Here is a 15,037-nt window from a genome sequence, read left to right on the forward strand (position 1 = left end):
TGCCGTGCCGCCTCTCCCATCGCTGGCCGAGCCTAACGGGAGGCTTGTGCACCAGGCTGCAGGGAGACGAGCCCGCAGCTTGCCCTGCAAACCCAGCCTGGAGCATTGCAGGCAGCAGCATGGAATCATTTAGGTTGGAAAAGACCTTTAAGAGCATCGAGCCCAACCATCCGACAGCTGGAGCGTGGGGCAGCTCCCAGCTCGGCCATGCCTCGCACATGCAAGTGCAAGCAGGCTTGCAGCCCGGGGGAAAGTCACAGCACGGGACACGGCTGGGACTAGGAGCCAGCACGAAGCATCTCCATCCCTGCTAGCAAGCCGGGAGCTCCTTCACCTTTATTATATCTACAGCTATTCCCGAGGGTCGGACAAAGTCCGACTTTGCTCAGCAACTCAGAGGAGCAGAGGTTTCATTCACGGCCATTTGAGCAGCAGCTGTTTTATTTATGCTGCCAAGCAATAAAGTTTGGCTCCCGGCCACATCCGCCTTTTGCACCAGGGACAAAGTTGCTTCTAGCAACACGGGTCTGTCTGCCTCCTGCTCCTGCCGCTGGAATGTTATCTGAGCCACGCTTGCGGCATTTTCAGCTAGGGGAGCGAGTGGCCCTGCTGCTGAAGCCTTTGCAAGCGCCTGTGAATCGTTTCCTCGTTTCAAACTATACTTACAGCTAACTACCTCTGAGGGAAAACCAGCACTTCAAGCACACCTGGGCTCGCCTGGTCCGCAGTGGCTTCCCACTGCTGGCAACAAAGCCAGAGCTGCGTTTCTTTGTCTTCATCCTCCATCATCTGGCAGAAAGCCCCATGCTGTCCCTCCTGGCAGGAACCAGCTCCCGGCGGGGAGCACCCCTCGGGAAAACTAGACACCTTTTACTTTTGCATGCTTGACGTCGTCCCAGCAGACCTGTTTTCCCAGTTTAACATTTCCATGCATTGATCCACTCTGCTTCAGTGCTAGGGCCAGAAGATTTAGGCCAACTGGGCTGCAGGTGAATTTGGTTTAGGGATTAATTTGGTTACTGGGACAGAAATCCTTCTGAATTAATAGAATTAATTTAGAATCTTGACATAGGTCAAACCTAGGCCTCTCTCTCCTCCTAGCCCAGAACCCTGATAGAGTGCCAAGGCAGCACACAGCCTTTCTCCCTTCTCCACTGCGGATGGTCGGTGCTGCTAAGCAAAAAAACAGCACAGCAGTAACTGAGAAATTCCCTTTTCTGGCTAACATTGGATACGGATCATTCAAATGTTCTGCAGTACACCCACCATGCAGCTAGCAAGGAACAGGACTACGCGCTGCTGTTACGACGACAATTCACGGCAGCTCAGGAAAAACAACGCACCAACTACACACCGTGTGATTTTGTCCGTGACTTCAAATGTTATAGAAGGGAAAAAGGACATTATACATCCATCCGTCTCAAATTCCCTGAAAGATCCGCATATCACATGCAGCCATTGGGGATAGCTTCAGGTCTAGCAACACACTCTGCCCCATACAGTGAAAAGGCACCAGCTGCTGCTCCGGCACAGAGAGGCGCATCCACATTGTGCTGCTCAACGAGGATTTTTTCACGCTCCTCTGTACATGGAGCCCCGTAACAAAGCGATCCCTGCCCTGTTCGAGCCTCCTGTGCATGCGATGCTGTCCCAGAGCCAGGGACCGTGCGTCGCACGCTCCAGCACTGCCAGCTCCAAGAGGGTTTGGGCTTTTATCCTCTGCCAGATCCCATGGGCCCAGAAGCAGCAAACAATGTAGGCACTGCATAAGGACGGGGCCCCCATCCCTTGTCTGTTGAGCCTCGGGCTGGCCCCATCACTGGGATGAGAAATTAAACCGGATTTGAGTCACAGCGGTGAGGAAAGGGAAAGGCAGAAAACAGCACATTCCCACTGTCAGAGCACACTGCGGAGCCAATATCCTCTGTGCATGTTTGTCCTCAAGCATCTGGCTTGCCGATGAATCTCAGATGCACGTATGGGAACCATCAGCCGCGTCTCACCCACATGAAAGAGGAAGGTTTAGCATAAAGCTGGTCATTGCCTATGGCCTCAGAATGATTCATCCAAATAGAAAGAATGTGGTTTGGGTTTCGGGTTAATTAGCTACAGATTTTAAAGAGAGACAAGGCAGGGCGGAGCTGCTGGAATACTGGTATGAGCAAGTTAACAGCTCTGAAGGCACCGCCATCCATCCTGACATCACACCCTCTCCTGAAATCACACCCTTCTTGTGAAAAACGGATAATGTGTCTCACAGCCCAGTGACAGCGTTATCAATGATACTGTCAGTCAAGGTGTTTGCAATCACCAAAGGAATGTCTGCCCTGCTGTTGCGGCAAGAACTGAAGCATAACACAGAAACACCCACGCTCCTTTGAACACCGGTGGCTGCAGCAGCACCAAACTTCTAACAGATGCAAATTCTGCCCAAGATTTAAACTTGCCCCTGCTGAGCTCTGGGCTGCTGCAGTCGGGCAGTTCCCAGGGGGAATCTGTGCTGCCGGGATCCCTCTTGGCCACGTTAACTCTGGATCTCTGCGATCCAGGTTCTTCTGTCTTTCTAGAAACAATTCCTACTGGTCTGACACATGATTATGGCTGCAGGAGAGTACGGTGCAATTAGAAAATAAAAAGTAAACCCACTGCTCTGGAAGCAACTCCTCGTAATTTCTGTCCTAGGCTGTCCCTCTCAGCTGTCCCCCAGGAAATCACTCCGATTCCATTTCTTGCTGCTGAAAAATATTTAGAAATGGGCATGAAGTCACTTGCCTTGCTCTAGCGACAAAGACAGCGAGGTCTGAAAGCGCACAGAGGCAGTGACCTCCAGTGGCCACTGCGGCTCAGCTCCCTGGAAGCTGAACAGAGCAGAAGCAGATGTAAGAAATACTCTTAGAGGAAGTGCGAGCAAAAGCTTATACACACACACACTTAAAAACTTCATTCGCTAACACATCAGTCTGTTACTTCCCATAAAGATCAAGTCATATTTTAAACACTGGTGTGCCTAGAAGTTTTCGATTATTTGCATATGTTGGAACAGTAGAAAAACTTGCGTTTTTCCCATTGAATTCCAGTTTGTGCTGCAACCCAGATGTCAACCACACTTCAGAGACGGAATAATGCAGACTGTATTCTACTGACTCCTGCACACAAAGAACCTGGGTTCTCCAAAGATGCTCCGATAGACACAAAGGCTTATCACTGTGCAAAGTGATTTGCAGAGCGCACCACTGGCACTGGCACATCCAAAACTGGCTGAAGATTTTCCTCAACGCTGGCTACAGCGCAGGATTCAGATGATAAAAATCATACCTCTTCCTTCGAGAGCACCGATCCAAGTCCCAGTTCTCCCACTCTCCCCAGTTTTGCATCTGTTCTAATCTCTCTATAAATTATTTGAGGTTACAGCTTTTGGGTTAGCTTGCCAGTATGCCAGAAGTGGGGATTTTACCAGGAAACACAACTTGCTGACTCTGGAGCTGGGAAGCACTGCACCAGCCAGAGGCCATGGGATGGTGCCGGGAGTGAGAGCTGCCAAATTGGCACAAACACTAGGGAGAAAGTTTCTATTTTTGTTATACTTGTTCCAAATGGGAACCGATACTGTCTGGGACAGAGCCAGGCATGTCTCAGACTGGCACCATGCAAAGTACCTACATGCTAATATAAGCAGCTTTGTTAAGTTCATGCTCTCGCTATTATGCTGAGTTCAGACATTTTGAGACCAGCTGATTCTTTCCTGGGGTGCCCACCTCACTGGCAAGGTCTGCAGCTATTGGTATCCTCCACTTAACGCCTCCTATGCTCCATCCTCTCCTTTGGAAGAGTTTTGTTCATACGGCACGTTATTTCTGCCCAGGGTAGAAAATGAGAAGCATGTGAGAAGTGGCTGCTGCTTTGATCTTTGGTTGAAATAGAAAAATAATAAATATTTTTATATTTATATATATAAAGGCAGTCAGTTTTCAAATGTTGGGGTTTTTTTTTTTATTGCTAGAAGTTGGTTTCAGTCCTATTGCAGCTCTGAAATCCTTCAGTGGAGAAACATTGCAATCATTGTAAAAATCATCATTTGGTGTGCTAAGATCAAGTTTACAATTAATCAAGAGTGCACAATTCAACAGAATATTAACATTTAACCATCAACTTTACAAATAAAATAGACTACAAAGATGTTGCTACTGCAGTATCAACAGTAAAGGAATTATTTACAATGTTTACACCCTAACAAAAAACCAAAACCAAACACTTCCCCAACAAAATGGTCAATTTAACCAAGGACCATGATTATTTATTAAATCTTTACAGTGCAAGGTGGGCCTAGAAACCAGACCTAAGACTAAAGAGCATCAAGAGAGTTCACAGCTCGGAGTGAGATGCACACAGTTACGCCAACAGTATCTACTTTCATGAGAGATTTCCTTCCAGGTACAAACAGAAATGGAATTTGAAATAAACTTTTCTAAAGTGCTCCAATTTCTTCCAATACAAAAATATAAAAAAACTGATTTATAAACATGGCACAAATGGTACAAACCAGAGCTCACACAAACGGTATTTGAAGAATGACATGCTGATGGTAAATGATAAAGAGCCGCCAGTGATTACAAAGATGTTGGGTCTGGCCTCGAAAGAGAGAGCAGGGGAAAAGGCTTTTCTTTTATCCATTCAGCAAGAAGCTCAGGCAAGGATAGCACATGGTAACCTGGCGCCAAGAAGACTTTTTTCTTGTAAATATGAGAACTGCTGGGGAAGACAACAAAACACTCCAAATTCCCTTGTATGGGGGCACAACACACAGGGACTCCACTGAGCAGCACCAGGGAGCCTTAGCTCCTATTCTGCAGAGTTGAAATTAGAAGTGAAACAAAAGACATATTTTTAACCCTTTCTAGTTTAACTTTCAACTTTCATTGTAAATGCAAATGACAAACACCAAGCTCCATGTACGCAGGATCATCTGACTATTACTCGGAAAGACAAAACTGTCTGCAAATTATTTAGAATTGCTCCTACCTTTGCAAGAATGCTATTACTTTGATGAGCAAGCATCTCTAGAAATACCAATTCTTCTGCCTCACATTGGGAAATGATTAGCAATCTCAATTTGTGGGACATGCCACAACTACAATCCACAGATAGCACAGTTAAAAACTAGGAAAGCATTTACAATACACACAGGGCAGATGCGCTCAGTACTAGTGAACATGGAGGTATCCTCAGTCCGAAATACAAAACGACCACCTTCCAGATGGGAAGGGAAAGAGGAAGCATCCTTTACACCAGCGTAAAACTGAAAATCAGAACCATTGAAACAGCCTCTACATTGCAACATCACAATATTAAAGGACAAACATGACAACAATTTTAAGGCTGTGACACAAAGCAAAGAAGGTGGCAGTTCAAAGCTCATGCTGTATCTCCTCCACAACCCAGCTCAGAAAGAAGCCAAAAGGCACCTGGGAGGCACAGAATTTTGAACGGTCTAATCCTCAGATATCACTTAAAAAGAAACTTCTATCTGAAGTAATCAAAAAGTCAAATAGAAAGGATATGACTCAGAATCAATAGCAGGTTACTTAGCCCAGGACACAGCAGTCTTTTTGCAATCTAATTTGCCTAGAAAATTTATTTTTCTAGGAACAACATTTGAGTAAAGAGTCCAAAACTAGTTCAACTCAACTGGAGTGATAACAATTTCACAGGTTTAGTTTTGCAGAATTGAAGAGATGACCCATTATTCAGTTAATGAAAATCTTTCACTTGCTTCCCTCAGCCTTCTATAAATAATTTTACCATACTCTGGTATGGTAAACTCCACTAGCAATGATATATCACAGCATTTACTAGTTCTAAAACCTTCTCTGTGCTGGGTACGGTACTGGACAGGAAACCACATGAATACCTAGCATGGCACTTAAATGATTTTGACCCAAGTGAAAGGAGATGCAGTCTCTATTCAAGGTGAAAAGAGTTTTCATAAAGCTAGCTGCAGCTAGACATGTGTACTGAAGACAGATAATTACTTTTAAGGTAATTTCTCAGTTACAGATTGAAGACCCATATTCCAAGGAGCTTTTGGGGTGCTGAACCAACAGCCTAGCCTGTAACGATTCCGGGTCCCTTTGCTAACAGCCAGAACTTATTCAAAGCACTGCTGACAATGAGTATTAAAATAGTTATGTTTAAGTTAAAACATTAAAAGAAATGAGACCTCACCGCAGACTTTATTTTCCAGATATCACCATTCTATATCTGAGCTCAGTCATTGCACAGAAGAAGAAAGTAGCCAAACCAACCCCTTCAGTCCATAGAAAACTCTCTCCCATATTTTAGGACAGGCACAAAATGAAATTAAATAAATGTTTCCAAAAATTGTTTTCAAATACCCAAATAGACACATCCCTCTTTGGTTGAGGTGGTTTATTCCACTGATGCAACTTAGCTTTAGGCTAAAACTCCTAAAAACCTGGTAATTTAAGGCAATGGGGGCATAGAGTTTTCACTAGGAGTGGCCCAAACCACAGCACAAAGGAGAGAACATACTGTGCATTCTTGCTGCTTCACTGTATGTTTACAGGAGAAATTACATGGGTATCAGAGATGACTGGAGTCTCCACATCAGCCGATTCAAAAATCAGTCCTGTAGAGCTGCTGGATCTCACACACTGGCTTGATCAGAAGTTACATTAATTTTAAGAAGAATTCCCCTCCATTCCAACCTAGCTTTTAGGAATGCAAAAAATGATATAGGGTAGAACTATGTTCTAACCATCACCAACATCATATCACAACAACGCAAAAATTACTATGTTCCCCATACTGTTTTCTGCAAATCTAGCCACTGATAATCTGTGTAAATTCTGCAATGCTGATGATTTACCAAGCAGTCCTTTGGTATTATAGTGAAACGTGTCCAATTTCATAGTAATAATTTGTTGGGAGGCGGGGGAGTATCACCTGCCTGGTAACAAGGCAGATGGTTTAGAGTTTCCTCTCACTGAACTCAGTGCCATTGCTTCAGGTTTATACCAGTATCATTTTGCAAAGAAAAAGACCCTTAAATCCAAGAAGTGTTACAGCAAGGAGTGCTTGCTCCCTAAGACCAATTCAGTATTTTGAAGCTTATCTTTCCCCTCTCACACTGACCAGTAAATTTGGGTTTTTCAATTTCTTGTCTGAAAGACAATAACCCAAATTATCACCACTTGAAAATAAACTCTGTATTTTCTGCTGAAAATTTATAATGTTTCTTGTGCTGTAACTACTGAAATAATTTTAAAACTTTCAAGAAAAGTGAAGTTACGGCCTTAAAGAACGTTACTAGCATCACATAGGGCCTAACCACTGAGACAGCATCAATGATTTGAGGAGATTGACACATTGCCATTTGATGCCATTGCCACACGACTGAATCAAGAACTGACCAGGCATTCCATCCACTGGTGCTAAAAATCACTTTAAACCAGAGTTAAAGATATGAAAAAAACCTATTATCAATCATGTTCTGAAAGGTATTAACCCAAGTTTTTAAGCTCCAAGATACTGATTTAATTCTGTAATAACACCCTCTAAACAATCTCTCCTGTGCACAATATATCTGACTGGTCACATTCAACATATATTGGAATACACATCCGTAGGCAATGTGTGTAATAAAGAACTGAGATACAGAGTGAAGTAATACAATACAACAAAATGACTGTGCAAATTACTACAAAGGGAAATAATGCCTTTTGAGCAGAACACTTAACGTCATCACCATTCCATGATTAAGAACTGACCCATTTAACAAGAGGTATCAAAGCTGGTTTAGCTGTAAGCAGCTAAGCCAACACAGGTTTAGCTAAGAGTATTTTTTTAAATACATATATTTTTTTAATTTTAAACCCAAACTGTTTCCCTTCATTCCTAACACAGTACTGCAGAGAAGTCCCTGCAGTAACAGCAGCTTTGATATCTTCTGGTACTTGGAGTAAAGTCCCAACAAGTTAACAGACAAACAAAAGATGCAGAAAACTTAGGATTAAACAAGACAATAAATTACTGCATTCAAATGCTTCTTATACATGTCTTCAGCAAAGAACTAAATCCAAGTCTCTAAGTTCATTCTGAACCAACTTACGAGTTTTGCTCGGGAACCTGTACTGCTCTCACTAACATGGAGAGCTACCCAACATCTCCAGGGAGACAGGTATCCCAGTGCAAGCTGATGGCCCATGAAATGTGCATTTAGTCCAACTCCTCATTATCGTTGTATATTCTCACACGTCCAACCCTTCTCATCCACAAGCAGGTGGAGCTCCTGACCCTTGAAGACTCTGTTAAGAAGCTTACCTTCTCTCTTCCACTGTACCTGGCCACTGAGCATGTGCTCCACTGAATTCACTAGAGAAACAGAGACGCTAGTCTGGCTCCTGTGAGCAGATATCACAATGCCTGTCATGCCTGGCTGTAAGGAGACTGGCTTGCTAGTCAACTAGTTATCAACACACTGTTAGCATAATCCATTACTGACCATGTACCTGTGAAAACAGATCTAAAAATTCGCAGCCATTTTGGGGCCCGCTACTAAAATTTTTTACATAAAAATCTGCGCGGTTCAACATCAACTATAACAATTTACAAGATGGTGCCCACAAAGAGTGTACATTCTCTGAAAAGAGCACATTACAATAAATGGCAGCATTTTAATATGCTCTGAATTTATATACCCATGCCATGTGTCAATACATTTCCACGTTTGGAGAATTTAAAAGCAAATTGTTACTACTGTGCCCTCATTCTGAGCTGCTGGCAGAGAAGCCAACAAAGTAGAACAGTAATCCTGGTCTGGTCCTTGCCAGTAGTAACGGGGCAGGGTGAAAAGACATCCGTGTCAGGTCTCTGTCACATTGAACACTGGGGCCTGAGTTCTTAAAACAGTATGTCAGAAGATTAATCTTTAAGTGGAAACAATCAGAAGAAAATCACATCTTCTTTGCTGGTATCATCTTGCACATTTAACAGACTCGGCTGAGAGGTCACCAGGGTCTGAACGTGAATGTTATTGGGCTTGAATAGGTTCGCTGAGGCAGATGAAAGTGCTTCCGGCTGAGCATCTGTAGGGCCATACAATTCTATAGGAAAAAATGGAAGAAGACAGATTCATGACACTGCACAGAGCCTGACACATTTCCATGGACATGCAAGTTGGTCAAGACATACCTGGCTGGAATGCAGTGGTCTGGCTGCTTGGGAGGACTGGACTTGCTGATCGTCTGCCCCTCAGGACACCCTCCTCTCGTCCAACAAGCCTGGGGGGAAGCAGCTGCTTCTGATCAACAGATGCTAAAGAAAATATTTTACAAATTACTATTTGAGGCTAGCAGTACTTCACAAATTTCACTATTTCTTGCTGGGGCCCACTGTACTGACACCTTTACACATCCAAGGAAGCTGCTATACCACAAAGAGCCGGTGCTTCTGTTGCAAGTTACTTAGATTTTCTCTTCAGCTGTTTAGACCATGAATACTTTCTCTCTCCTCTTTCTTGAGGACTTCTAATTCAGTTACTAGCAGCCCCTGACAGCTTTAAAACCTAGTATTATAAAGCACAGCAGAGGGGAAAAAAAAAAAAAAAAAAAAAAAAAAAATCTTTGTCCCTAGCATTCAAATAGCAGTGGCTATTTGTGCTACTTTTAACACGCAGAACTGATGAACTTTTGTCTTTGCTCTCCATCTGTCTCACAGCTGCTCAGCAGCAGAGTACATTGATTCTGGTGTTATGGCCTGTCAGTTTCTTAATTTCAACAATAAAAGCAATTCATGACACGATTAGTCTGGATCCAAAGAACTCCTCTCAGTACACATTCCTTACACATCACAAAAACCAAATTCAATACACAGTATTTTGCCTCTGGTACAGAAAGTTTTGTTCCATTTTGTTCTAAAATCTACGTATGGACATAACAAGCATGCATCCCACTAATGCTCATGAGAGAATAGAGACCAATATATTTGTTTTATACCTTTCATATAAATTACAGAAAAACACCATTAAGTACATTTCCACTGCAGAGATCAATACGTAAGAGCTATTAAAAAGAAACTTGGGGAGATGTGGTATTAGAGTTTTATTTTCCCTTTTACTAGCATTTGGTATTCAGGGTAAGAGGATATTAGGCTTCATTTATGTGCAGAAACATAAGCAAGTTTGCAGTTGTACTCAACTTTAGGCATGACAGAGAGACGTTTCTACAATGTGCAAAAGACTGTTCCCCTCCCCTCCCTACACAGCTTTGGCCTTGAGTCCACTATAGCAATGTAGGCCCAAGTGATGGGTAAGCTTGCCAAGTCTGAATCCTACGCAAAGCTAAAAAGATAATTTTTTAAGTTAAAATTATAGGTCATTCTCCTAAACTGGCAGTAAGGCTATTTTAAGCAGTAGAGAAAAAGTGGTTTTTACTGTGTCTGTCATTGGCAAAGATCACTACTTTAGTACCTAGCAGTTAGCAGCAGAAATTACACCATGACAGGGTGACTGTATTTTAACTTGCTTCTATTTGTGACAAAATTAGCCCCTTTCAACTCTACAACACGCACAGCATCTCAATTCTGGCCTGGAAATCTGTATTTAATGACTGACTGGTGCTAAGAAAGGCATTGCATTCAATGTCGTTACAACTTTGGACGGATAGTGAGAAAAGGTTAAGCCACAAAACATTTCACTCGGGCAGAACAAGATTATTTTTTTTTTCCCCTGCCCCCTTTAACACTACAGTTAGGCAAGAAGATTTTACATCTAGGTTTACAACCTCTTACCATCATTCTGTCCTGCTGGATTACAGAACTTCACTTTCAACATTACCCCTTTGGGCTAGATTTCCAATTTAAATAGTATACACATGTAACTCCTAAGTTAAGGATTTGAAGAGCCTACTAACTGCAGTAAGCACAGTAACAATTTGTAGCATATTAATTTCTCGGTTCCACATGGGTAGCCAGAGGTTTAAACTGCAGTGTTCTGTCTCCCTGTAATGCTGGCAGAAATCAGAAATGCATTTAAATACACTTACCTGAACTGTCTGTCCTATGAGATGCTTTGCTCTTCCCACCTTTCTCTTTGCTTCCTTTTGTAAAAGTGGCCAGCTTAGTAGGAATCTGCTGCTGGACTGCAGCTGGTTTCTGTATCTGGTTAGTTGCACTCAGGAGATGTATTGGCACTTCATTCTTCAATGCAAGAACCGGACGATTCTCCAGGGTGGTACTGTCCCTACGAACCAAGTCTGGCCGTTCCAGGTAATCCATCCCAGAGACGCTCACTCTCACGGAAGTTTTCAAGACGGGTAGAGATGGTTCCACACCTTCTCCATTGAAGCTAACAGAATGACTTAGCATCTGGTTCTGTGTGAGGAAAAGGGCATTCTAAGTCAAATAGGTATTTTCACACTCTCAGATACAACGAGAGACCACCCTCAGCCCTGAAAACATAAAGCACTTTCTAGTGAAAAATGCAACAGGTTAGACGAAGCCTACAGCATACTGGCAAAGAGAAAGAAGAGCAAGATTGTAGGTCCTTGAACACTGAGAAGAACCTCAGCAGCTCCAGACTGTTTAATATTGCACCTAGCAAAGGAAGGCAAAAGCATACTGCATTAGGTGATGATAAGATGGACAGAAAGCAGGACTTTACAAGAGGAACAAATGAGCCAATTTAATCAGACTCCAACCTTCACATTTTGAAACGAAAGAAATATTTTTAGAAATCAACCATATAAAATGCTACCGATGTAGTACACCTTCTGCAATCACCTGCCTGCAATAGGGTAGTGCCTGTATTGAAAAAATCCTCAATCACCCACGTTCAAAAATAACTTAATCTCTGTTTCTGTCTTTTAAAAAAAATATTCCCATTACCAAATGTCTCAGTGGAATCTCACAGACACTGGGGAACTGCCAAGTTCTGATCTCTCTGACAATAGCCATCACCAGCTATTTCAGATGATGGTTTAAGGAGCCTGGTAAAAAGCGAACATAGGTTAGTTTTGCAAAAAGGGCAACCTTCATTCAGAAACAAGCAGGTTAACAGAAATAAAACTCCAAGACAACGAATTCCTCACCTGTCCCATTTCTGGGGAGAACGTGCCCGACACTGTGTTCTGCTTCTTCAGCTTCCTTAGCTGATCCAGACGTTCCTTCTCTTTCTCAACTGCTCTCTGAGCTTCCCGCAGTCTCTCTAGGTCATGCTGATAGGCCTCCCGCTGCCTCTCGAGTTCTTCCCTGTCCTGATTCAACTTCTCTCTCAGCTGCCGAGTCTCCTCTTCACGCTCCTGCAGCCGAGCTTCTGTGCTTTCAAATTCCCTCTGCTGCCGTCCCCTTTCCCGTTCCAGGCGTTGCTGCTCCAGCTTCAGCTGGCTCTGAAGTTTCTGTACATTCATCAGTTCTTCTCTCTGTTTTTCAAAGTTCCGCTGTTTCTCCTGCTCTAGCAGCAGATTGCCTCGTGTAGACTGCAGCCGATATTGCTTCTCCCGGTCCACCATGGTGGCTCGTTGCATCTCAATGTAGCTGTCCTGCTGAGATATCACTGCCTGGAGGGGAAATAAGAAGTTCAGCATAACGCACATGGGTTCAAAAAACACGCACAACTAAACAAAAGACAAGAGCATCTACCAGATTAGATCACAGAGACTTTTGTCTTCAAGAGCAGATCTAACTTCCAGCTTGTACAGTCCATCGTGACTGACATGATACTGAAGATGGACAAGCAAATAAGTTATGCTTCAATATGTCCAAATTAACATTTCTTGCACCTAGAATTATTACTCTGAATCCAATCAGTGAAAATATTGCTGATTACAAGGTTACAGTAAAAACAACTAATACATACACACATGTGTATATCAACCACAATTTTAAGAGGAAATGAGCATGGAAAGCAGATGGAGCTCAAAGTAGCAAAAGAATTGCATTTAAGGGAGCAGGAAAAAGGAAACAATTACTTAAGACAACAGATCTAACACTTCCTCCAAAATACCAGACACAGTGTTTGTTACCTTGAGTCTCAGGTCTTAAATTCTGCACTTCACTCTAGCTTTAGGGGATATTTTCAAGGTAGCTCCTTTCCACACCTGCATAAATTTTATTACATTTAATGCCTAACAAACTTCTTGGATAGTAAATAGTGGTTTACCTGAAGACTGAAGAGCAACTGTAACAGTGTTTGTATCCTCTGGACAAGCTGAAGAGGAGGTGAGGTAGGGAGAGGAAAAAAGACATTAGACATTAGAACAGAGTTCTGTTTTGACGCATTAGACTTTTTTAAAATTTTTAAACAGTGAACTTAATCAACTCTGTACAAAACACACACAATGGAAACATGGCTACAAGAGTACTCTAACACAGCCAACAGACCAATATGCAGGCATGACAAATTTCAGTGTATCAGTCCTTGCACAGATGTAATTTGGTGCCCAGCAAATCTCACTGGGATTCCAGGGAGCAACCCTCATCATAGCTTTATTCATATGAGCTATTTAATGACCACTTCCTCCCATGCTCCAGCACTGAATCACTACACAGGTACAGCACTCATGGGTGATTCAGAGGCAAGTTTTGTCAGTGAGCTGAGAACATGCAAACCCTCCAAAGATGTAGGAAAATTAGTTATCCAGCTCTTTGAAACGCATGTCTACATATCCAGAACCCATCTTTGTTTTCTAATGGGACTTTTATCTCTGCATTCATTATGCGTTAGAGTCATAAAGTACAGGCTGTTAATGTGCTTCTGGTTCCACAGACATTAAAAATACTGAGCTTTTTGGTGATTTTTTTTCGTTTGCTTGTTTTGTTTCTGCATGCTATTATAATATGACTATTTCTCCTTAGATTTCCTAACAGCAGAAGTAACATACCTGAGACTCTATGGTGGGCTGAAAACCGCTGCTGTCATCCAGCCTTGTTACATCACTCTGTAAAAAAGACAAAACCAACATCTGCACTAGAGACACTTGTTGGGCATTGGTAGTGCTGCCAGAACAAGCTGGAAGGGTTCATCTCATTAGGGAACAGTGTTTATTGCTGGAGTGGAGATTGGTCCCATACACATATAAAAAATACTTAAATCAGAGGCCAGGCTGAAACAGATGCATAGTGATTAAAACTAGCGTTAATGGTACAGTATCAAGTGAATAAATATAAAACCAAATGATCATGACTCTCGAGTGCTAAGCTATAAACTACTGCCACAAAACATCCTTAATAGACTCCAGAATTTGACAGACAGAACTCTGTTACAGTCTAGCCCTACCAGCTATTACAATTTTTAACTTTACAAGATTTATTCTGCACCACTATTATGAAGAGGAACACGAGGAAATGCATTTAAATAACGCATAAGCCCAACGTACGGTTTGAGATCCTTCTTCTGCCTCAGAAGGGAGGTCATGGAGTTGCACATCTGAACTTACTGCAGGGCCTCTCCAGTCCCACTGTCTCTGGTCACCACCACTGTTCTTCCTAAAACTACCACCTGAAAGAAGAGTGGAGTATGAGCAGCTCACACCAGCACAGGGCCTGTGAAAACTCATTGCATAACAGAACAAGCAGAAAAGAATTGTGACTTTGATGTTAGAACCAATATGCAACTGCATGTCTTCTCCATGCTGATTCAAAGTAGAAGAGCAAACAGTGACTAGTAGAACTGCTCAAAAAAGTATAAAAACTTGAGGAGAGTGGGTTAAGGTAAACAGGGAGAGTAAGTTCAAATTACGTTATACTATTTTAAGTGATGCAACCACAATGTATGCATGAAAACGATCATCTGTGGCTACCAGAATTGCAAGCTCATAACACGGAATACTTGTTAGTAGAAAAATTCTATTCAAAGCAGCACCACTGTAAGTGTGGAAGGTGGTAGCAGGAGATGGAAACCATACTATATGAAGCACCTATAGTATGACAGACATATATAGCCTTTCAGAGACAAGAGAAAGTATTCTGGAGATTAACAACCAATGAAGTAAAGACCATTTTATTTTTCAATAAATGCATGAAG

The 15,037-nt window shown here is 42.5% G+C and overlaps 1 protein-coding gene across 4 annotated transcripts in view; it reads right to left on the reverse strand.

The window, feature by feature from the left end:
- Positions 1 to 8,936: 8,936 nt before the first annotated feature.
- Positions 8,937 to 15,037, reverse strand: part of ARHGEF18 (Rho/Rac guanine nucleotide exchange factor 18) — a 48,422-nt gene continuing 42,321 nt past the window's right edge. For all 4 annotated transcript variants that reach the window (XM_075037945.1, XM_075037944.1, XM_075037947.1 and 1 more), the window contains 7 exons: positions 14,391 to 14,512; positions 13,896 to 13,952; positions 13,175 to 13,222; positions 12,105 to 12,572; positions 11,061 to 11,388; positions 9,211 to 9,333; positions 8,937 to 9,122 (listed from right to left, as the gene is read on the reverse strand). In XM_075037945.1, coding sequence (XP_074894046.1) covers positions 8,962 to 9,122; positions 9,211 to 9,333; positions 11,061 to 11,388; positions 12,105 to 12,572; positions 13,175 to 13,222; positions 13,896 to 13,952; positions 14,391 to 14,512 — 1,307 coding nt within the window. In that variant the 3' untranslated portion in view covers positions 8,937 to 8,961. The remainder of the gene's footprint in view (positions 9,123 to 9,210; positions 9,334 to 11,060; positions 11,389 to 12,104; positions 12,573 to 13,174; positions 13,223 to 13,895; positions 13,953 to 14,390; positions 14,513 to 15,037) is intronic.

The sequence above is a fragment of the Buteo buteo genome, chromosome 10 (assembly GCF_964188355.1).
Source record: "Buteo buteo chromosome 10, bButBut1.hap1.1, whole genome shotgun sequence".
NCBI classification, from domain to species: Eukaryota; Metazoa; Chordata; class Aves; order Accipitriformes; family Accipitridae; genus Buteo; species Buteo buteo.